Source organism: Equus quagga, chromosome 15 (assembly GCF_021613505.1).
Source record: "Equus quagga isolate Etosha38 chromosome 15, UCLA_HA_Equagga_1.0, whole genome shotgun sequence".
NCBI classification, from domain to species: Eukaryota; Metazoa; Chordata; class Mammalia; order Perissodactyla; family Equidae; genus Equus; species Equus quagga.
The window spans coordinates 70,638,335-70,662,038 of record NC_060281.1 but is presented as its reverse complement, the minus strand read 5'-3'; the positions used below and the strand labels follow the sequence as shown (position 1 = coordinate 70,662,038).

The following is a 23,704-nucleotide window of genomic DNA, read 5'->3' as shown; positions in this document are numbered from 1 at the left end:
TTTATGCTATTTCAGGCCTAGCCTTTAGCCTCATGCTTCTGTTTTGGACTGCTTTTATTTGCTTAAAGACAATATTAAAATGTGTATACAGGTGTACCAAGCTTTAAGAACTCCTACTAGGGAAAAGTAAGTGACCTTTACTTTTCAATTTGCAAAAGCAATCAAACAAAATCCTGTTTTCTTTACTATACATGTAAGACATTTTATTTTATTTGCAAATAGTTGACTTATCAGGAATGGAACTACTTCAGAAATTATATATTTTGAAGCCTAATTCTTATGCAGTAGTGGGATGGGTTGTTACTAACAACCATACTTTACTGACGAAGAGCCAAGGGTTTGTGTGGAGTAAGAGAGACTTGGACCCACAGCCAGATACACCGAAAGTCTCAGAATGATGGTCGATTTGATAAAAATAAAAGTTGAAGGAGCTATGGAACAATATTTGTCGATAAAAAAGGATAGTAAAAAGGCAAATCACAAAAGTGTCCTTTTTCTGATACATTTCAGTCTAGTGGTTTTTGTTTTGCTCTTTTTCTTTCTAGATTTCTTTCCAGCCAGTTTTCAGGCAACATTTTCTCACCAAGAAAGACCTTATTAAAGCTCTCGTGGAGAATATAGATATGGACACAAGCCTCATTCTGGAATATTGCAGGTAATTCTTTAAACTTTAACGGTATTTTTGCTGTTGGCTTAACAAACTGCTAATTCTTACTGAGGGAACACAGTAATAATGATGATTACCATAAGTGGTCCATAGACCTCTGATGTTTTCTTTTTTTGTTTGTTTTTTGTTTTCTTTCTTTTTTTTTGCTGAGGAAGATTCACCCTGAGCTAACATCTGTGCCAATCTTCCTCTATTTTTTAGTATGTGGGCAGCCAGCACAGCATGGGCACTAACAGAGTGGTGTAGGTCTGCGCCTAAGAACTGAACCTGGGCCGCCAAAGCGGAGCGGGCTGAACTTAATCACTAGGCCCCCAGGGCTGGCCCTGATAGTTTCTTTTGCTCACCTCTAAACTGAATAAATCCATAACCAGATTAAATTCTCTTAAAATATCACGTTTTTAATTCTCTGTTTAGTGTTTCCCTAACTTGCCTCATATAAAGCCATCACCTAGGGCACTTGATTAAAAATATAAATTCCTAGACCCCTCTTGGCAGTTCTAACTCAGCAGGTCTAGGCTAAGGCCCAGGAATCGGATCCTTAATAGCCCCACGTGACTCCCCTGATCAGCAGAGTTTGGGAATATTCTTCTGAGCAATTAAACTTCTTAATCAGATCAACTTAGGGGCAAGGTAATCTTAAATTAAAAATTTGTGAAAAATATGATTTAGGGGGAATTTTAAAAAATAATTTAATAAGTGAATTTTAGAAATTGACAATGTCATTTATAGCTACCGCTTACTGTGATGAGTAGGAGTAGATGTGTAATTTATATCTCAGATATTTCTATCTAATAAATATGATGACCAATTTGCTGGCACATTATTAGTTTTAAAGTACTTTCACGCACATTATCTCGTTTAACTTTTACAATTTTTATTGCACATTATCGCAAGTTTATATTTGAGAGAACAAACTCATATTAGGTGACCTCAAGGTCAAATAATAAGTGACTGCTTCTAAAATACTGGAGGTGTTATATCGCTCGTCCAATTTCTGACAGATTAGTAGAATCTGGGTTATTGATAATGAGGCTGCTTGGTGCATTTCCTCACTAGGCAGGTATCCAGTTCTTTCTCCCTGTGGGTGATGCAGAGTAGAGTAATGACCCTGGCTGTCATCATCCTGAACCTGCGGGTCAAGGACTATGGGCTGCTCTTAGCTCTAAGTGGCTCTGACTTAACTGTACTTTGAAGGAACAGAACTCTGCATTCTCTGGGTTGAACTGCTACAAATCCAGAATGGGGTGTGCACACTCCCTCTTGCTTATTCATTTGAACTCCTGGTAGATTTTTGTGTGTTGTTTTATGGGACTGACCCCTTTTCTGACATGTAAATAGCTATAATGATGTCAAATTCGTTTCGCAATCATTGTGCTTACATGGCATTGATGATTTGTATTTGTATGACAGTGACACTTGCCTCACGAAGTCCAGCTGAATAAATTTAGATAACCTTTAGAATTTCAGGGCATGACTTTAAAATGGTCATACTTAAAGCTTTTCTTGATATTTTGGTTATTCTGTATAGAAAATTAAACTATCACTGTCTTGTTAATAAGACTTGCAAAGGCGTTTCAGTTATCTCTTTGTCTGTACTAACCTAAGTCTTAATTTTTAAATCTTTATTATTTTTTCTAATTCAGGTGAAACTTGTTAAGATAGAGGGCCCATATAATCCTGCCCTTCAGGGATAATCACTGTTAAAAGAGTTTCACCTATATTTTTAATATTTTTTTCCTATGCATATACTAACATGCATTTTTTTAAAATTTATCAAAAACAGGGCCAGCCCTGGTGGCCTAGTGGTTAAGTTTGGTGCGCTCCGCTTCAGTGGCCCAGCTTTGGTTCCCAAGCGCAGACCTACACCACTCATCTGTCAGTGACCATGCTGTGGCAGTTGCTCACATACAAAAAAAAAAGAGGAAGATTTGCTACAGCTGTTAGCTTAGGATGAATCTTTCTCAGCAAAAAAATATCAAAAACAGAATCATACTTTACATACTATTTTATAGCATGTATCATTCATTTAACAAAATGTCTTCCCAGATTGGTGCATCTAACTCTTCCTCAGCTGTGTTGAACTCCGTGGTATTCCTTTGTATGAATAAGTTGACTAGCCCCTTACTGATGGATAATTGAATTGTTTCCAATTTTTAAATATTACAAACAGTTGTTGGAGTGGTATTCTCATATGTGAACCCTGGCTACTTTTGTGAAGTGTATGGAAGTGGAATTCTATTAAAGGCCATAAATTTTTTTTTTTTTTAATTTTAAAGATTGGCACCTGAGCTAACAGTTGTTGCTAATCTTTTTTTTCTGCTTTTTCTCCCCAAATCCCCCCAGTACATAGTTGTATATTTTACCTGTGGGTCCTTCTAGTTGTGGTGTGTGGGACGCTGCCTCAGCGTAGCTTGACAAGCAGTGCCATGTCCGCGCCCACAATCCGAACTGGTGAAACCCCGAGCCACCAAAGCGGAGCGCGTGAACTTAACCACTTGGCCATGGGGCCGGCCCCAAGGACATAAATGTTTTTGATTTTATCATAAATTTACCTCTGTTATTGTGCCAATTTACATACCCACCAAGAATATCTGATTTTTAATTTTTTTAATTATTTTATTTTTTTTTTGAGGAAGATTGGCCTGAGCTAACATCCATGCCCATCTTCCTCTACTTTATATGTGGGATGCCTGCCACAGCATGGCTTGATAAACAGAGTGTAGATCCACACCCGGGATCTGAACTGGTGAACCCCGGGCCGCTGAAACAGAGCATGTGAACTTAACCACCCATGCCACTGGGCCAGCCCCAAGAGTATCTGATTTTTTAAAGGCAATATTTCACTCTGATGACAGGTAGATTATTATGAGACTGGACATTGGGAAAGTTAGATTTCAGTGGTAGGAACACCTACGTAAGTTTTCTGTGAGAAACTTTGTGTGGAAATGCTTCCCTTTGGTGAGATTAGTATGTAACTGAATACTTCTTTTAGCACATTTCAGTTGGATTGTGATGCAGCTCTTCAGCTATTCATTGAAACGCTCCTCCAGAACACTAATGCCAGCCAAAGCCAGGGAGATGCAAGCACAGAATCCACAAGGCAGCAGCATTCCAAACTCCTGGCCAAAGCCATTGAAATGGTTCCTTTACTGACGAGCACAAAAGATTTGGTCATCAGTCTTAGTGGAATACTACATAAGGTAGATGAATGGTGAAATGAGTGTATCAGGTCGTTTCTAACATCCCTCCTACTCTTAATTAATTAGATACATAGAGTAACAAATTGGAATTGTAAGTCCCATATTTTTTATAAACTTTTAATTTTGAAATAATTTTAGATTTCTGTGTTTTTAATAGAGTTTTATACAGCAGTTTTCCTGTCTTATAGAAATAGCCTTTTTTTTAGATTTTTGAAAATAGCACACATTTTTTGAAAAAGATCAAACCAGAGAGAAAGAGATAAATCAAAATGAGATTTCCCTATAACCCCACTGCCACAGATAAAAATGTTTATAGTTTGGTGACTATCTTAAATATACTACCGTGTTACTCTCTTTTTTCACTTAGCGTATTGTCATTACATGTCAATATATATACATCTATCTTATTTTTGACAAATGCATATTTATTGGTCCACTATATGGATGCACATACTGTATTTAACTAGGCCTTTATGGATGGACATTTAAATTGTTTGTAAATTTTATTATTATAAATTGTTATAGTGAATATCTTCATATATACATATTTTCCCTCTTGTCTGATTTTTTTTAAGATTTTCTGAGTTGGAACTTTTAGATCAAGGGGTAGTTTGGTGGAGGAATAAAGGTGGATGAGAAGGGGAAATAAGATTGCAAGACTGCATGAAATACTTCAGTTTTATGTTTTGCCTGTAATTCAGCCAAAAATTATACAAATTTGCTCAAAATTTCTAGGTACTATAGAGATCATCTTCCCACTTTATTCAGTGTTATTATTTATGTGACTTTAGTTGACATTTAAAAAATGGAAAAAAAGTAACGCTATGTGGGCAAAAACAAAGAACAAAGAGAATACTTCCTTTCTTTTTATAAGCAGGTATAGATGCCGCCCAATTCATTCTTGCTTTTAGTATATAGGTAGAGCTAGAGTGGAATCCTTTAAGGAACTTTTACTGGGAGCCCACACTTTTAGTTCTGTCCCTTCTAAGAAAAGGTCAATTTCCTCCGATTCTGATTTCCCATCATAAATGGAAGAAATAGAATTTTAATTTCAAAATCTTATGAAATTTAGATATGTTTATTCTGTCTAGGTTTTTAGTACCCTAAGAACATCTTTCTTTATTAAAACTATATTGCCTGTATAGCTTTTTCCTAAAATAGCTTTTGAAACATTTTAAAACATGTAGGTTTATTCTAATAGAGCTAATTTTAGAAATGAGGAAAATATTTGTCACTTTTTAAAGAATAATCTAACATTGTAGTTTACTGAGATTTTTTGTTTGTAATCTCTACTGATGAACATAACTGAATAAAACCATCTGCCAGCCAGGTAATGTCTTCTCAAGTTTTGATATATTTTTGTTTTTATACAGTTGGATCCCTATGACTATGACATGATTGAAATTGTCCTGAAAGTTATAGAAAGAGCTGATGAAAAGATAACCAACATTAATATTAATCAGGTATAACACGTATACTGTAGATTTTAAAATTGCCTTTATATTTTTATTTGGATCATTAAAAAAATTACAGTTATCTAAATGTCTTTCTAGACTATCCTTTGAGCCCGTCTTAACTCCGTGTTTTATTCTAATTCCTTTTCTTTAAAAGGGATATAGAAGTAAAAAGATTTTTCATGCTCTCTATATTTTTTTCATTTATATTAATTCTATTTTTACTTTACTGAGGCAATTTAAATCTCTCCAAGAGTGTGAAGTCATTAAAGGACTGATTGGAAGAATTAAGGCAAAATTATTTGACCACAAAAAAGTATGTGGGACTCATTTAGATTCAGCTTTCCACATTAGTAGGTAGGTCCAGAACTGACGCAATTCCAGTACTTTCCGTAACTTCTTAGTCTTTTCTGAATTTTGGTCACAGTAGCTTTTATATCTTTTTTAAAAATTAAAGAAAAGTACACTGATTCAAAAGGTTACACAAGCCCCAAAAATATAAGATATAAACTTGAGAGGTAAGGGATACGGAGGATTAATTTTAGATCTGCCTATGTATTTACAAATGAAATCAAGTAGGGAACTGCCAAACTCTGATTTACGAAACATCCCACCAACAACAGGGTTCCGTTGGTTTCTCCTAGTATAATTTCTTTAATGATCATATAAATTATGGTTTAGAAGAATAACATTAAAAATAAAACTACAAAAGGTTTTCATCATCTTTATGAAAAGAAGACTGTCTCAGGACTGGAAATCTATGATATAGAGTTAGACGATTTAAAACGTTAGGATTGGTTTAATCTCACAGGAAAATACTTTTTTATTTTAATATAGGCATTGAGTCTTCTGAAACACTTGAAGTCATACAGAAGAATTTCTCCTCCAGTGGACGTAGAATATCAGTATATGTTGGAGCATGTGATAACTTTGCCGTCAGCTGCCCAAACTAGGCTGCCTTTTCACCTGATATTCTTTGGCACAGCACAGAACTTCTGGAAAATTCTCTGTATGTTCCTTAACTTCTTATGAATTTTACCAAATAGCCAAAATCTTTTTCTGAAGCAAATCATACTCTCCTTATTTCCTTTCTAGCTACAGAACTCAGTGAAGAATCCTTCCCAACATTGCTCTTAATTTCTAAATTAATGAAGGTAATGGGTTAAAACTTTGTAAGTCCTGTAGTTCATTCAGACCCTGTGTGGAAGGATTTTATGCTGCTTTCATGTAAAACCCTTAAAGACGAGTGTATAAATCAGCCTTAATTTTTCCTTTCCTTTGTTTAAAGTTCTCTTTGGATACTCTGTACATGTCTACAGCCAAACATGTTTTTGAAAAAAAACTAAAGCCAAAGCGCCTGAAGTTAACACAAGCTAAATCCTCAACTCTGATTAACAAGGAAATAACTAGGATCACTCAAACCATTGAATCCTACTTATTATCTATAGTTAACCCGGAGTGGGCTGTAGCTATTGCCATCAGTCTTGCGCAGGATATCCCAGAAGGTATGAATTCTTCCTTTAGCTGGGCTTAAAATGGTTGACTATGTTGTTTTTTGAACTTGTAGTAAAAAAAAAATGTACTACTTTCGTCTCTTTAAGGAGAAGCAGTATGATAGTTTAAAAATGTATGTGCCCTCTCTCCTTGCTTGTGGCTTTGCTGAATGTTGCAAAGCCTTCAGTGAAGTAAGCAAGACTCCTAGCTGCTGCTCAGGGTGCAGGAGTGGAGCACTCCGCAGCTCGTCGGTCGGAGTGTAAACTGATGCACGCTTCCTAGTATCCAGTAGTACTTTCAAGGATAAATCCTCAGATGTTCTCGAATAATCAAAGAAGTACACAAACACAGGCATTTATTGCCATGTTTTTGGTTGTAACAAAAGTTGAAAATAAGTTTTCTTTAAATGCTCATTGGTCAGGAGCTGGTTAAAAAAATAGAGCATATTCATAGAATATAGCTGATTTGGAAAGATATCCAAGATGTCTATTAAGTGAGAATAGCAAATTGTACTATGGTATGTGCACACCTGCACACACACACACAGAAAACTTCCAGAAGGAACATAAGAATCTGGGGAATAAGGATAGAAGCTGAAGAGGGGGGCCTCTGTGGATGTTTACTGCCTACTTTGCATCCTTCTATTTAAATTGTTTTTTACTATGAGTGTGCATTTTTATAATTAAAAAGAAAAAACTTGTAATACATTGTCTTGAAAAGACTAAGATTTGCTTATAAATCTTTATCTTTTTAGGTTCCTTCAAGATGTCCAGTTTGAAATTCTGTCTATATTTAGCTGAGAGATGGCTACAGAATATCCCATCTCAGGTGTGTCTGAACTGTGAGATTGAAGGCTCCTTTTTTTTTTTTTAATTGCTTTTTCTCCCCAAATCCCCCCAGTACATAGTTGTATATTTTAGTTGTTGGTCCTTCTAGTTGTGGCATGTGGGATGCTGCCTCAGCATGGCCTGACAAGCAGTGCCATGTCCGCGCCCAGGATCCAAACCGGCGAAACCCTGGGCCGAGGAAGCGGAGCATGTGGACTTAACCACTTGGCCACGAGGCCGGCCCCTGAAGGCTCCTTGTTTGTTTGTTTTTTGAGGGAAGATTGGCCCTGAGCTAACATCTCTTGCCAATTTTCCTCTATTTTATGTGGGATGCTGCCACAGCATGGCTTGACAAACAGTGCTATGTCCGTGCCCAGGATCTGAACCTGTGAATCCCAGGCCACTGAAGTGGAGCATGCGAACTTAACCACTATGCCACTGGGCAGGCCCCTCCTCTTTCTTTTTAATTTAAATTGTGCTCACCTAGCATACCTTCTCATTCTGCCCTGGTAACAGGCATTTTCAAGGGTTGGATGCCTAAAATGGAGAAAGAAGGCCAGGGCTTTGTGTAGATACTTAAGGATGTAACTAAGGCAGGGAAGGACCTTGATTGATAAAAGTAGATTCTTAAACTTACTTGAGATTTAGAAAACAAGATTTTCTTTTTGCTTGGAATTTTTTAAAAGGATGAAACACGTGAAAAAGCCGAGGCTTTGCTGAAGAAGCTTCATGTTCAGTACCGGCGATCGGGCACAGAAGCCGTGCTCATAGCCCACAAGCTGAACACTGCAGAATATTTAAGACTGATCGGAAAACCAGCACATCTCATTGTCAGTCTGTATGAACATCCTAGCGTAAATCAAAGAATTCAGAATTCATCAGGCACAGATTATCCTGGTGAGAACAAAAACCCTTTTACCCTTTTCTCAAGGAAAACTATTGTTTTGATTCCCAGTTATCTTGCATTGAAAATCTGTTTTTCTTTTTTTAATTCGTTGTCTTAAATATCTTAGATATTCATGCAGCAGCTAAAGAAATAGCCGAAGTCAATGAAATTAATTTGGAAAAAGTCTGGGATATGTTGTTGGAAAAATGGTTGTGCCCATCCACAAAACCTGGTGAGGTAAGTTCACTCTCTGAGAGTATGTGGTTATATCTGTTGTCCCACACTGACGTGATTTTCTAATTAGGAACACAGAATCTTCAAAGAAGGAACTTTTGTTCATTTTAATACCTTCTATTATCTGATGAGTTTTAATGAGATTGTTTACTTTTTGTTTTTGTTTAATTGTTGTTTTGCAGCTATTTTACCTTTTAATGGGTGATTCTAGATGAATTGTATAAAAGAAGTGTCCTACACTTAGACTCAGATTCCTGTGATTAACTTTTTATTTTGAAATAATTTTAAATGTACGGAAAAGTTGCAAGAATAGTATAAAAGAATTCCTGTATATCCTTCACCCAGCTCTAACAGTTTTTAGCATTTGCCATATTTGCTTCATCACTCTTGCTATGATATGTGTACTCATAATATTTTTATGAACCATTTGAGAGTAAATTGCATGTGCCATGCCCCTTTACCCCTTAATATTAAGTATATTTTTCCTAAGAGCAAGGCTTTTCTTTTACTTAGCCATAGTATAATTATCAAATCATATAATCTAATGTTGCTACAATAGAAATATAGACTTGGACCTATGGTCTATGTTACAATTTAACCCATTATCCCAGTAATATTCCTTATAGCAACTTTTCACCTGTGACCAGGATCTGGTCCAGAATTATGCATTGCATTTATCTGTTGTGTCTCTAACCTCTTTTAATCTGGAATAGTTTTATCCCTTTTCCTAGTCTTTCATGATATTGACATTTTTGAAGTGTACAGGCCAGTTATTTTATAAGCTGCCCCTCAATTTGGGTTTGTCTAATGTTTCCCCATGATAAGGTTCGAAGTATGCGTTTTTGGCTAGAATACTACCTAAGTGACGTTGTGTCCTTCTCAGGGTATGACATTTGGAGGCACATGATGTCTGTTTGCCCTCATAGGTGATATTAATCTAGATAACTTAGTCAAGATGTTGTGCATTTCTCTAATACGTAGTTACTATATTTCCTTTTAAATTATTATGAGAGATACTTTGAAACAATATAATATCCTATTCCTCTTCAAACTCGTCCCTCCACCCCACGTATACCCTGATTTAGCACCTATCAATGGTTCTTGCTTGAATCTATTTGAACTGTGATGGACATTGACATTTTTGAAGAGTCAGGCCAATTGGTTTGTAAAATGCCTCATTCTGGGTTTGCTAATGTTTCTTACGATTAGATTCAGGTTGTGTATTTTTGGCAACAATAGTGTATAGGTGATGTGTTCTTTACAATATATCACTTCAGGAGGTGCATAATGTCAGTTTTTTAAGAAATATTATCGTTAACATCTAAATTTATGATAAGATTCAGCAATCCAAATGCAGAATTTTCTACACTGTTTCTTCTGAATTTTCAGCTAGAACTTAATTTGGGAGATTGTATAATTCCTTTATCCACCTAGGCAGATATCCTTGAAAAAATCTATTTCTAAACAAATAGTATAACTAACATGAAATTAGGTTTTTAATTAGTAGTTTTAATATGACTTGGCATTCAATTTAACAGATTTTTTTTAAGTATTTACCAAGGGCACGGATTGTGCTTCGGTGTAAACAGAGAAGTTAGAAGCATATCTAGACCACGTGGAATCTGTGGTTGACTCAGAAACCAGCATGTTTTAACTTATACATAAATATGGAGCACTAAACTGAACTTTCCACGAGGCCAGGAACTGTGTCTATGCAAAGCATCCAGCAAGTGCTTTGTAAGTCCCAATAAGTATACTGAATTAATGAATGAGTCATTTAAAATTCTTGAAGTCCTTTCCTTTTAAAAATCACCCAAGGAATGTAAGCTTCTGGGGGACAGGAGTATTTGTTTTGTTCTCTCAGGCAGCCCAGGTACCCAGAATCGTCCCTGGCACAGAGGAAGTACTCGGTAAACATTTGTTGACTGAATGAATGAGAGTAAACCCGTATTTTAAGCAAAAATCTTTTCATAAAGTAATGAGTTACATTGTAATTTCTTGTATGTAAACATACTTAATTGTTTACATTTTTCATCTAGTAGATTTTCATAAGCTTACATAGTCAACAAACTTTCTTAAGTTTTTGAAATTTTTTTCACTTTTTCGAAGAAACCATCAGAATTATTTGAACTTCAAGAAGATGAAGCACTACGAAGGTACTCTTCCTTTACTTACATTTGTCTATATCTTGATGCCTAGTAGGAATCTTACCAATAAATTTGTAAGAGTTGGTTTTAAAAGATTTTCTTGATATAATTTGGATTAGAGCCTCTGGGAAGAATCAATTCATTGGTATATGGCTGTGAATATGTATAAGTATCTCCAATGGAGTAAAAAAATACAGCCAAGATCCAGAATTTTTGAACCCTCAACGAGTTCCTACTAATGTTGAGGGCTCCTAGAACACGTTTAGCAGAGAATGCTTCTGGAGCAAAGGAAAACTCTTTCACTAGCTGGGACTCTCGCCCCAGATCTCTGTGTTCTCTCTGGACCCGGTGAGCTGGGCTGGTGCAGATATGGGCCACCAGAATTCCTTTTCCTTTCTAACCTAAGACAGACCAGAAAGGCACATAGGTTTCGTCTACTGTGCTAAATCTGATTGGTCATGGCTTGCTCTCCTGAGAAGACTGTATCTGGGCTCAAATCAAAAAGAATGTGGTAATCCATTAATGATGCTTGGCGTAGGCATGGGAGAGGGAGTGCTGACACACATGCCAGCTTTTGCCGTTCCTGGCCTAGACAAAAGTGGTCAGGTCTCCTGTGAAGCCCTCCACCCTGTACCAGTCCTGGAGATCTGATAGTGAGAAAGGATGTGGAAAGACAAACTCAAGAATTTCTCCCAGTTTGGGCAGAGCTGGTCTACCATCCACTCCATGCCCTCTTCCTGTGGACACTTACCTTGTCCTTGCTTAGGCCTTTAAGGGCAGAGGCACCTGTGTCTAAGCAAGAGGCAGCTCCTAGAGTGCCTAACTGAACCAGCGTCCTGGAAAATCTTAGAGGGAAAGAGTTCAGAGAGAGAGAAAAATCTTAAGAAGGAAATCCCAAAAGAACACTTAATGCCAGTTTTGTAACTTCCTGCCTTTTCCCACTGAAAGCTCCATGCCATCCATCTGCCCTCACCCTCTAGTATGCCCAATCTTATCTTGCCCTTCTTGAGGAGGAGCCTGTCAGCCCTGAGTCTGGAGGTTGAAATGTGCCACTAACAAGGTTCCGTGAACTAGAGCACACAATTTTCCACGTGTAGTGTTCAGTGTACTTTGCTTCTATGGTTTGTATTAATTGCTTTTTTTAAAAAAATTTTTTTTATTGGCACCTGAGCTAACATCTGTTGCCAATCTTTTTTTTTCCCTTCCTCTTCTCTCCAAAGTCCCCCAGAAAATAGTTAAATATTCTAATCATCCTTCTGGTTGTGCTGTGTGGGATGCCACCTCAACATGGCTTGATGAGCGGTGTCATGTCCACACCCAGGATCCGAACTGGCAAAACCCTGGGCCGCCAGAACGGAACACAGAAACTTAACCACTCGGCCAGGGGGCTGGCCCCTATATTAATTTCTTAAACAGGGAATTTAAATTATCAGAGATTGGCTGGTCATTTTATAGGAGAGAAGACTGAGGCATTTATTGTATTTATTATCTTCTTTAGCTATGTAGATTAAGCCTCTTTTAAAGGAGAAGGTAAAAATGTCCTTGACCCACAACTCTTCAGGCCTATGTTTGAGGTGTCAAATGACTTTTCCTATGGACAATAAACAGGTTTATTGTTTTGGTAATCTATGACTAAATTAAAATCTAAGTGTAATTAAAATTTTTTTTCCAGAGTCCTGTATCTCCTTCTGTCTCGTCCGATTGATTACAGTTCAAGAATGCTGTTTGTATTTGCAACATCAGCTACAACTGTAAGCCCTAGAAACTTAGAACTCATCTTGGCATCTCAGCTTAATATTTTTTCTTGCATGTTTTCCGTGCTTGATTTCGTTAACAGATGATTACGATAATGGTCACTTACATACTTACTCAAAGTGTCTTATCTTGTTAATGAGGATTGTGCTATCTGTCTGCTCCATTTAGCTCTGGCTTCCGTAACATCCTGCAAACTGAATGGTGGACCTACTGAGAGTTCCCACGGGTTGTCTGCATTCGCAGTTGTTAACTCCCTGCTCAGGCAACATTCCTAATAGCAGGAGGCCAAACCAACTGGCTGCGAGAGAAGCCTCCAGCCTGGCCTCGAGGGGGCCTCCTCCAGACGTGCCACCGCCCCCACCTCAACTCTAGCTAGAGGAATGGTGTGGGTAGAAGGAAGAAAAGGGGAAAGTCTGAGATACTGACTGGGTGTCCTTGACAGCAAGAGGGGAGAAATCCCTTTTTTGCTTACGTATTAGTTTATCTGATAGTCATTCTTTAAAAATGGTGCTCCATGAAAAGTGGCTAGTTCAGCTCAGAACTCAGTTGAACAAGTGCTTTTCCCTGAAAAAACCATCATACTGCAGTATGCTTGACATGTACTATCCCATTTTGTCACACAGAATATTAATGAATACATTTTTAATTAATATTAGTATATATTTAGATGTGAATTCATATTAATGTATTCAAGAGTTGAGTTTTAATAAAATTAATTTTTACTGCTTCATCAAGAACCCTCTTAAGTGGAGGTCATCTTTTGTTTTCAATACTGCAAACGCATGGTTGTGAAGAATACAGTGGCTGCTGTGACACTTGGGTGTTCTGCCTTGATTTGAGCCAGTACTTTCACCCACCTGTGCTTTTGCACCAGCAGTGCAAATATCGACAGAGTGTAAAAGGCAAATTACATGTTAATATTATCAAAGTCCTTTTGACCCTTTCCCTCCTGAAAGAGTCTGAGGAACACTCCCCAGGAGTCCCTGGACCACACTTTGAGAACCACTGCTCTACGCTGTGGACTCCCTAAGGGCACAGATTGACTTTCATGTTTTTTCAAATGATATTGCTTATGTTGCCTAAGTTGAACCTCATTTACCCAACTACAACATGCAGGTCTGCAACTCTTCAAACATTTTTTGGTTTTACAGACGTTAGGTATGCGTCAGTTAACTTTTGCTCACAGAACACGAGCTCTTCAGTGTCTCCTCTATTTGGCTGACAAGGAAACTATAGAATCTCTCTTCAAAAAACCCATCGAAGAAGTGAAGTAAGTAGGATTTTTTAAATTGTATTAAGAAATAGGAAATATCTCCCTTTTTTTTTTTTGAGGAAGATTAGCTCTGAGCTAACATCCACCAGCAATCTTCCTCTTTTTTTGCTGGTGAAGATTGGCCCTGAGCTGACATCCGTGCCCATCTTCCTCTACTTTATATGTGGAATGCTTGCCACAGCATGGCTTGACAAGTGGTGCATGGATCTGCACCCAGGATCCGAATCAGCAAACCCTGGGCTGCTGAAGCGGAGCATGTGAACTTAACTGCTGCATCACCAGGCCAGCCCCCAAATCACTTTTTAGTAATATAACTTTTATGACCCCTTAGTTCGTAAGAGTGCCTTAGAATAGCTGTGTAAGCGTAGCTTGACATTTTGTCCTTGACATTTTGGCAAAGGGGGAATAGGACTTTGAGAACATCTTGTTTCCCTGGTTTCTTTGAGACGTTTAGAAGCTGAAAGTTTTCTTCATCTTGCTAAAATGGATTTCTCTCTAATATTATATTCAGTGAATATATTTAGAAGCCTAAAATAGACATTTATAAACAAACTGGTGTACTATTTCCATATGGTGGCTTTTATTTTAAATGTATATGTGGCCTATGAGAATGATCCCCATAAATGCCTGTTTTCCAGATCTTATTTGAAATGTATAACTTTTATGGCATCATTTGAGACTTTGAATATCCCCATCACATATGAATTATTTTGCAACAGTCCTAAAGAAGGAATGATTAAGGGTCTGTGGAAAAATCACAGCCACGAAGCCACGGTATGTACACCGAGTCATCGGATGATGGGGGCTTGCATCTTCTCAGATGCTGTTGTATTCACTCCGTTCCCTGTGACCACTCAGATTCCTGGAAGACAAAAACAGAGAAACTGTATTCCTCAGCAAGTCTACTGTTGGGAACCCTTTTCTGCTTTCTCTTTCCTATGGGAATTTAGTCTCTGAGGCAATTCGAGCCCAGGGCGGGAAGGATATTGGGGCCAACAGGCAAACTGTTTTTGTACAGAAGGAAGCAAGGGGAAAAAGTCTGAGATGCTGTTTATGAGTCCATGACAGCAAGAAAGAAAAAAAGTAATCTCTGTTTTTTCTTTCATTAGAGAGATGGGGGCCTTCACTATTAGGCAATAGATACCCCTAGATTATAAGCATATTTTCTATTCACCTACCGCACCTTTTCCAAAGATGGTTTGATTTACTGGTGTCTGAAGCAGTATGTGTATATATACATATATGCTTGTGGTTTTTCTTTTGCTCCAGGCGGTAAGATTGGTGACCGAGCTTTGTTTAGAATACAAAATCTATGACCTGCAGCTTTGGAATGGACTCTTGCAAAAGCTTCTCGGCTTCAGTATGGTAAGTAAGACTCAGTGCCCTAGACTGCAGTATATTTTAAAGCTTTTGCACAGCATCTCCTAGACATTTTACATTGATAGTTGTTACTGAACAGATGTGTGCTGAGAAGACATTCACTCTCCCTGGGTTCATGCCAAACTTAAAGACTTTGGTGTTAGGCCAGAGAAAGTGCAAACTCAAAGTGACATAAATTGCACTGGAAACAAAGGGAAGGTGCCTTGGCCTTTTTTGATATTTGTGAATTTGTCAGTGGTGGTTCTCATGGCAGATAAATTTTACTGATAATTCCTTTTAAAACTTTAAGAATCTGATGTTTCATGTTGAAATTTTTCTTTTTGGTGATCTTCACAACTTCTTATTTTATTTTTTCATAGATTCCTTATCTAAGGAAGGTTTTAACAGCAATTTCTAGTATCCATTGTTTATGGCAGGTATGTAGTTTTTTAAAGTAAGTTTTATTGAAGTTAATCTTTATGCTCACTGGCTTTGTGACTTCCGAGTGCATTGGATTAAGTAATTGCCTTCTCCGTAAAGAACAAAACTGATGTTCCCTTAAAGTGGTGCCTGGACCCAGAATATTCGGCTTGATCTCACCTCCTCTAAGACTTCACTTCCCCACTTCTCCAGCCCTCACGAATCACATCTTCGTTTATGTTCTCAAAACACCTCGGCTCTACTATAACATTTATCATGGTATAATTTATTCTAATTACATTTTCAGCTGCCTCTCTTAGACTTTGAAGATCTTTAACGTCAGAGACCGTGTCTTATTTATCTTTCTAAATTTCACAGTTATGCACACACATAATCATTATACTATATAACATAGAAATATATAATTTATTCTTAGTTTAATAAATTAGAACAATATAGAAATATGCTAAGTAAAACTTGAAAATTCTCCTTTACCATTTCCCTTTATAATTATCTCCCCAGAAATAACTACTGTTTATAATTTCTTGTGTTTTCTTCTGGAGCTTTTCTATTATCATTGTGAGCATATGTGTGTGTCTGTATGTGCATGTATTTGTGTGTATATATTCATTTTTGTACACATAAATGCGATCACATTCTAGACAAAGTGTTTTTTTCACGTAACAGTGGTGTCTTGGAGATTATTCCATATCAGTACATAGACATCTGTTTTATTTTGTTTTTTAATTTTTTTGTAGTATGCTCCGTCCCTACAAAGCCTCCCAGGGCTTTACTCAGTGACTGCCATCACTTTCCTTTTCTTTTTCTTTGTTTTTTTTGCAAGGGAAGATTCACCCTAAGCTAACATTTGTTGCCGATCATCCTCCTTTTTTCTTATTTTCCTCTCCCAAAGCCCCAGTACGTAGTTGTGTGTAGTTGTAAGTTCTTCTGGTTCTTCTATGTGAGCCCCCACCACAGCATGGCTACTGACAGACAAATGGTGTAGTGCACCACGCCTGGAAACCAAACCCAGGCTGCCTAAGCGGAGCACACCAAACTTTAACTGCTAGGCCATCAGGGCTGGCTCTATTTTATTTTGTTTTTTTAGTTGAGATGTAATCCACGTGTAAAATTTATCCTAAAGTGTACAATTGGTGGGGTTTTTTTTTGCTGAGGAAGATTCACCCTGAGCTAACATCTGTGCCAGTGTTTCTCTACTTTGTATGTGGGTCGCTGCCACAGCATGGCCGCTGACGAGTGCTGTAGGTCTGCGTCTGGGAACCGAACCCAGGCTGCCAAAACGGAGCACACCAAACTTAACCACTGGCCACAGATTTTTTTAGTATATTCACAAAGTTGTGCCAACATCACTTGTATCTAATTCTAGAACATTTTCTTCACCCCAAAAATATATCCCATGTCTCTTAGCAGTCCTTCCCCATCCCTACACCTCCAGCCCCTGGCAACCACTAATCTACTTTCTGTCTCTATGCATTGTCTATACTGGACATTTCATATCAATGTAGTCATATAATATGTGGTCTTTTGTGCTTCCTTCACTTCGTATAATGTTCTCAAGGTTCATCTGCATTGTAGCATGTATCAGTGCTTTGTTCTTTTTTGTTGCTGAATAATGTTCCATTGTATGGATATACCACATTTTGTTTATCCATTCATCAATTGATGGATATTTGGATTGTTTCCACTTTTTGGTTATTATGAATAATGGTGTTCTATGAACCTTTGCATACAAACTGGATAAAAACACATGTGGATATGTGTTTTTGTTTCTCTTGAGTATATACCTAGGAGTGGAATTGTTGGGTGTTATAACTCTATGTTTAACCTTTTGAGGTATCTCATCATTTTTAACTCTTAATTATTCTCCATAATATGGAGTAAAATGTACCATAACTTATTTAACTACTCCCCTATTGATAGAAATTTTTGTTGTTGTCTTATTCAGTTTTTGGAATTCTTTCTCTTGTCTTCTTACCCCTTTCCTATGATCCTAGCACAATGTCTGGCTCAAAATGGACTTAGTATAAATTTTGTTTTCTAATTTAGGTTCTGACACTTTCTACCAAATGAAACAATAATGAATCAGCCAGAATTGTAAAATAAGATCTTGAAATTTACAGTCATGAAGAAAATTATCCTGGAATCTTAATCATCTTTTTTTTTTGAGGAAGATTAGCCCTGAGCTAACTGCTGCCAATCCTCCTCTTTTCGCTGAGGAAGACTAGCCCTGAGCTAACATCCATGCCCATCTTCCTCTACTTTATATGTGGGACGCCCACCACAGCATGGCGTGCCAAGCAGTGCCATGTCCGCACCCGGGATTTGAACCAGTGAACCCCGGGCCGCCGAAGCACAATGTGTGCACTTAACCGCAGCGCCACCAGGCCGGGCCCTAGAATCTTAATCATCTTGAACAGGGAGATATCAATTTGTGGTTTTGGTCGTAACATCCAGAATGTAAGGTCTAAGTATATGATTTTGTGACTGCAAAATGAAGAGAGCTTGTAATATCCCAGACATGAATTCTTTAATCCACTGTTTCCACAGGTCCCCTACTTCAGCAAAGCTTGGCAGCGTGTGATTCAGATCCCACTGCTTTCAGGTATTTCTCTCTCCTCTGAAACACTGACAACAGCATTTTGTAGTTGTGTGTGTATATACGTTATTGCTGTTTTTTATTTTTAGCCTCTTGTCCGTTAAGCTCCAGTCAGTTATCAGATTGTTGTGAGAGTCTCATCGCTGTTCTAGAGTAAGTAAGACATTTGTTTTCCTGCCAAAAACATCAAATGTGTTGCTTATAAAATTTTTTACAATAAACATCTCTTATGCGTAATTTCTTTTTCTTGGAAAGTTAAGCATACTGCTTGTTTTTAAAATAAAATATCTCTATTATTTTTACAATGTCTACTTTTCACATGCAGTGCAACTAGCAAACTGATATTCAATAAGCGGTCTCTAAAATTAGTACCCAATTTTAAGGTAAGGATAGAGTACATTTTGTGACTACCTAAATCATACAGCATTGTCTCAGATTTTGAGTCTTCTGAGAATTTGTCTTTAGGCGTTTGTCAGCTTTCAGGCATAATCATAGCAGCAACCAGTGGCCTATGTTCCTGTAGGTAGATTCTTTTGTTCCAGGAAGAATGCCGTAGAAGACTTGAGTTACTCATTACTAAGCATATGTTATGCACCAACACTTTAATGTTTAAAATTATTGAAAGCATAGACGGGTAACAACTGTGGAAAACTAGAAAAGCCAGTATAATCTAGTGAATCTGACAGGTTATTAACTAATTAATATGCTCTCTTGAAGATGCCCAGTTTCAGATGATCTCGACATGATTGGGGTTGCCAGGCAATATGTCCAGTTAGAGCTTCCTGCTTTTGCATTGGCCTGTCTAATGCTTATGCCCCACTCGGAAAAAAGACACCAGCAAATTAAGGTATCTTGCAAATTATTCCTCTGGGCTGCCAAAGAAATGGAAGGTCTCATATAACATGTCCCCTGCAAATGGCTGCGTTTTCTTTTTACCAGACCTCTAAAGCATGAGTACATCCATATGGGTGGGGCGGGAGGTTTGTGTGGAGGTTTAGCAGGAGATAAAACTGAAAGATAAAGGTCTATCTGAGGGATGCCTTAAGAAGAATTTGGACTCTATTCTGTTCTCTTTTTTTGGATAAGGAAGATTGGCCCTGAGCTAACATCTGTTGCCAATCTTCCTCTTTTTGCTTGAGGAATATTGTCCCTGAGCTAACATCTGTGCCAGTCTTCCTCTACTTTGTATGTGGGACGCTGCCACAGCATGGCTTCATGAGCAATGTGTATGTTGGCTGCCTGGATCTGAACCCGTGAACCCCAGGCTGCCGAAACTGAGCACAAGAACTTAACCACTATGTCACTGGGCTGGCCCCTGGACTTTATTCTTTATCAGTGAGGAACAATAAATTTTCTTGGAAGAATACAGTGAAATGATCAGACAGTAGAAGGAATAATCCATGTGGGCTTGATGAAAGGAGAGAGGTGGCCAGAAGGGAAACTCTGGGAAGCAATTGCGTTGGAGTCGGATTTTATCTCACTTCATGCCTACACAATGACCTTGTGGATAGGCAAGGAAAGCTCGAGGGGATGAGTCCTCAGACTAGGGTGGTGGCGATGAAAGTGAACTAGAAGGAGAAGGCAGCCTGACGCAGTGACTGGGTGTGGAGACAAAAGTGAGGGGACAGTCAGGTTGTGTGTGGGCATCTAACAAAGGGAGCCACGAGCATTCTGAGGACAGAACTTTTAAAGATAACCCTCCTTCCCTTTGTAATCTAGAACAAATAGAACAAAGCATTTGGAAATATTTTACCCTTAGTTCCCCACAGGTAGATAAGCCAATAGAAAGAGATCTATATAAATGAACATGTATATTTTTACTTTGTCATTAAGTCTATTCATTGCATTTTTTTCAAAGCCATCTGAGCGTCTTTGACCTTGTTCTTTTTTGCCTATTCATAAACTCATCCATTGATGATTTTTAAAGTTTTAATATTTAAATAGATCCCTTTTGGCACTTAGAATCACCAAATGCTTGCTAAACAGCTCTTGCTGTTGGAATAGGTATTTGTAAAATGCCTTTCTTCTTATATCAATAATTTTTTATCTGAAAGAGGTGTTTTTTCCTATAATAGAAATTCTTTAAGATATTTCAATTTTAAAAATGTAAACCTTTCCTATTTGACAGAAATTAATATTAATAATACTTATCCATTAATTTCATTTCGATTTTTCCTCTAGAATTTCCTGGGCTCGTGCAATCCTCAGATCATTTTACAGCAGTTAGAAGAACATATGAGTACTGGCCAGTTGGCAGGATTTTCACATCAAGTAAGAGTCAATTTCATCTCTTTGTTGCTATGAAAACCCTGATATTAGAAGGTAATAATTTTCCCCAAATCAAGATTACGCTGAAAACTACTGTCTCTATCTGTTTGTTGTTCCTTTTTATTTATTTCTTTACTGTCTACCAAAATGGGCCAAAGCTGTCCCCCTCCCCCACCCCTCAAAAAAGGCACTTAGCGTCAGTGCAATGATAGTTTAACTTCTGATTGTCAGAAATGTTTCAGTATTGAATAAGGACTTGGAATTTCACACATTTTTAATTTAATGATACCTGTCATTCTGTAGATTAGAAATCTGATTCTGAATAATGTCATAAATAAGAAGGACTTTGGGATTTTGGCAAAGACAAAATACTTTCAAATGTTGAAATTGCACATGATGAATACCAACAACATCACTGACCTAGTAAACTATTTGGCAAATGAGTTAAGGTAAGTTAATTAAAAAAAAAATTATAGAATTTCCTTAAAATTTGTCTTTCTTTTGGAAGAAAATATCAAACAATGGTAGAGCTATTTGGTTGTGATGAAAGGCTCCGAATATTAAGCAGCAGCGTTACCGTTCATACCCAGAGGTTAGCCGTCTCGTAACCAGATCCCATGCAACATGAACTTGGAATGAAACAATTAAACAAGCTGTCTGAACCCCCAAAATAGGTGTTTTCAGTCTTTCTCTAAAACTCTAAATTATGAGTTTATTCCTTTGACACTTGCTCAAAGAACTAAAGGCTTTATATAACATAATTTTTGCTAAGCTTCGTTACCTAATTTACCAGCAGCCACAAGTTTAGAAACAATAAGCTTCTTAGAATAGGATGGAGAGCAGATTTGGAAAGTAAAAAGGAAAATGGAGAGATGGGCTGACACTGAAGAAGGGAAAGCTCACTCAAGATTGAAATATTTTGGGGGGCTGGCCCCATGGCCAAGTGGTTAAGTTTGCACGCTCCACTTCAGCAGCCCGGGGTTTCCCTGGTTCAGATCCTGGGCACAGACATGGCACCACTCATCAGGCCATGCTGAGCTGGCGTCCCACACAGCATAAGCAGAAGGGCCTACAAATAGAATATACAACTATGTAGTGGGGGGCTTTGGGGAGAAGAAGAAGGAAAAAAGAAAAGAAAAAGAAGAAGATTGGCAACAGATATTAGCTCAGCTGCCAATCTTTAAAAAACAAAAAATTCCTTAAAAAAAAATTTTTTTTACTGGGTTCTCCCCACATTTGGTCTGACTGTGCTGATTGCTTGGGAGGTGTCCCTTTCTCATTGTCACGCCATGAATTTCTTTCTGCTTGTTTATCACTTGTGATCCAGCCATAACTGCATATTGTCATTTATGAACAAGTATTAAATTCTGAGGTATAATCGATATATATATAATAAGCTGCACAAATTTCAAGTAAGCAATTTGATAAACTTTGACATATGTATACACTGTGAAGCCATCACCACAATCAAGATAATGAACATATCTATCACCCCCAAAAGTTTCCCCACGCCCCTCTTTTTCTTTCTGATTCCATAGTTTAGATGAAGCTTCAGTCTTTATAACTGAATATGCAAAGCATCGTGGGAAACCTGTACCTCCAGACGCTGCTCCCTGTGAAATTCTGAAGGTAAGGCTGGCCCATAGTTCCTTGGGTCCTAACCTGACGCCATTTTTATTTCTAGGGTCTTGAAATTGACCTGACTTATTCTGATGTTCTGGAGATAAATGTATTTTTATGTGTGACTACATATGTTTTTATATTTTACTTTTTGTATAAGAGAGTCCTAGACCAGAAATCCGGAGGCCAGGGTTCTGGTCTCAGCTCTGCGCTGAGGCAGTGTAGCCTCAGGCCGAGTCGCTAAGCCTATGCAAGCTTCAGTTTTTAGATTTGGACCATATGGTCTCTTAGGAGCTTTCCAATGTTATGATTCTTCATAAAGTCTTGTTTTTCATATTAAAGCAACTGAAAGACTAAATTTCAAAAGGCAGTAATTAATGCCATGCTTGGGTATTAACTGCTTTTATTTCTTCTTTTTTAATTACCTAACACATATATTCATTATGGAAAAAAGAGAAATTTGTAAGAGCAAAACAAAAACTAATCTCTTAAAATCACACTACCCAGAGATGGGGTCACTGTTAACATTTTGGTGTACATCTTTCCAAATGTTTTCGTGTGTAAAATATGCATGTAAATTACTTTTACTCCTATTCTGAACTTAAATATAAGATAAGAATTTTTACTTTGATCATATTTTGGTAGTTTTAGTATACCTAACAAAGTTATTATGGGTTTTTTCCTCTTTTGGTCCAGGTCAGGCATATTAAAAATAAGCCTAGTTTTGTTAACTTCCATTAATAACTTCCTTTATTCACTTCCAGGCTGTTCTGCTCAATGGCATAAGGTTACTTTTTTCAAAAAGGGAGGATATTGGTTCAGGGGACAAATTTGTAGCCCTTAAAATGTGTTTGTTTTTCTCCAGTCATATCCATTTAAAATGCCAAATAATTTTATGTATAGATTTTTAACAATATAGTTAAATCTTACGTTTTATAGTTTATTGGACCATTTTCTATTTAAAAAACTAGATGACACTCATAAAAATGCTTGTGTGTTTCTCACCATTTAGATGTTTCTTAGTGGCTCATAGTGGCTCATCAGACCTTTTCTCAAGAACGAGAGGAAAAGAAGATAGAACAGGAGGAGGTTTGGAGTCGTCTATTAACTGAACATATTTATTACGGTTTTAAAATTGTGCAATGTATGTGTTATAGCTAGTGTCAAATGTCCCACAAGTAATAACCAAGATGCTTAATAATAGTATAATTGTCGCATAAAGAACTCATGTCCTGAATTAATCAACCTTTTCTTTGCCTGTTCCTTGTATAACCTATACGAACTATCAATATTTTGCACCATACATGAAAGAAACAAAATGCAAAAATATTTTACTCCTCTCACAAGAAAAACAACTACTTACATCCTATTTCTTCCACATATGTAAATAAGAATAACAGTCTTTTGCGGGGCCGGCCTGGTGGCATAGTGGTTAAAGTTCACACACTCCACTTTGGCGACCCCGGATTCGCAGGTTCTGATC

The 23,704-nt window shown here is 37.5% G+C and overlaps 1 protein-coding gene across 1 annotated transcript in view; it reads left to right on the top strand.

Annotated features, from left to right (window-relative positions):
- The window catches only part of KNTC1 (kinetochore associated 1), a 66,740-nt gene extending 43,278 nt beyond the window's left edge, over positions 1–23,462 (top strand). The window contains exons 43-64 of the mRNA XM_046641393.1: positions 546–655; positions 3,660–3,867; positions 5,241–5,330; positions 6,159–6,330; positions 6,417–6,475; positions 6,610–6,826; positions 7,570–7,643; positions 8,329–8,539; positions 8,656–8,765; positions 10,872–10,918; positions 12,582–12,660; positions 13,816–13,934; positions 14,576–14,711; positions 15,207–15,302; positions 15,677–15,733; positions 18,285–18,339; positions 18,423–18,486; positions 19,051–19,180; positions 20,515–20,604; positions 20,905–21,050; positions 22,140–22,230; positions 23,234–23,462. Of these exons, the coding sequence (XP_046497349.1) occupies positions 546–655; positions 3,660–3,867; positions 5,241–5,330; positions 6,159–6,330; positions 6,417–6,475; positions 6,610–6,826; positions 7,570–7,643; positions 8,329–8,539; positions 8,656–8,765; positions 10,872–10,918; positions 12,582–12,660; positions 13,816–13,934; positions 14,576–14,711; positions 15,207–15,302; positions 15,677–15,733; positions 18,285–18,339; positions 18,423–18,486; positions 19,051–19,180; positions 20,515–20,604; positions 20,905–21,050; positions 22,140–22,230; positions 23,234–23,254 (2,382 nt within the window). The 3' untranslated portion in view covers positions 23,255–23,462. The remainder of the gene's footprint in view (positions 1–545; positions 656–3,659; positions 3,868–5,240; positions 5,331–6,158; positions 6,331–6,416; positions 6,476–6,609; positions 6,827–7,569; positions 7,644–8,328; positions 8,540–8,655; positions 8,766–10,871; positions 10,919–12,581; positions 12,661–13,815; positions 13,935–14,575; positions 14,712–15,206; positions 15,303–15,676; positions 15,734–18,284; positions 18,340–18,422; positions 18,487–19,050; positions 19,181–20,514; positions 20,605–20,904; positions 21,051–22,139; positions 22,231–23,233) is intronic.
- Positions 23,463–23,704: the final 242 nt, after the last annotated feature.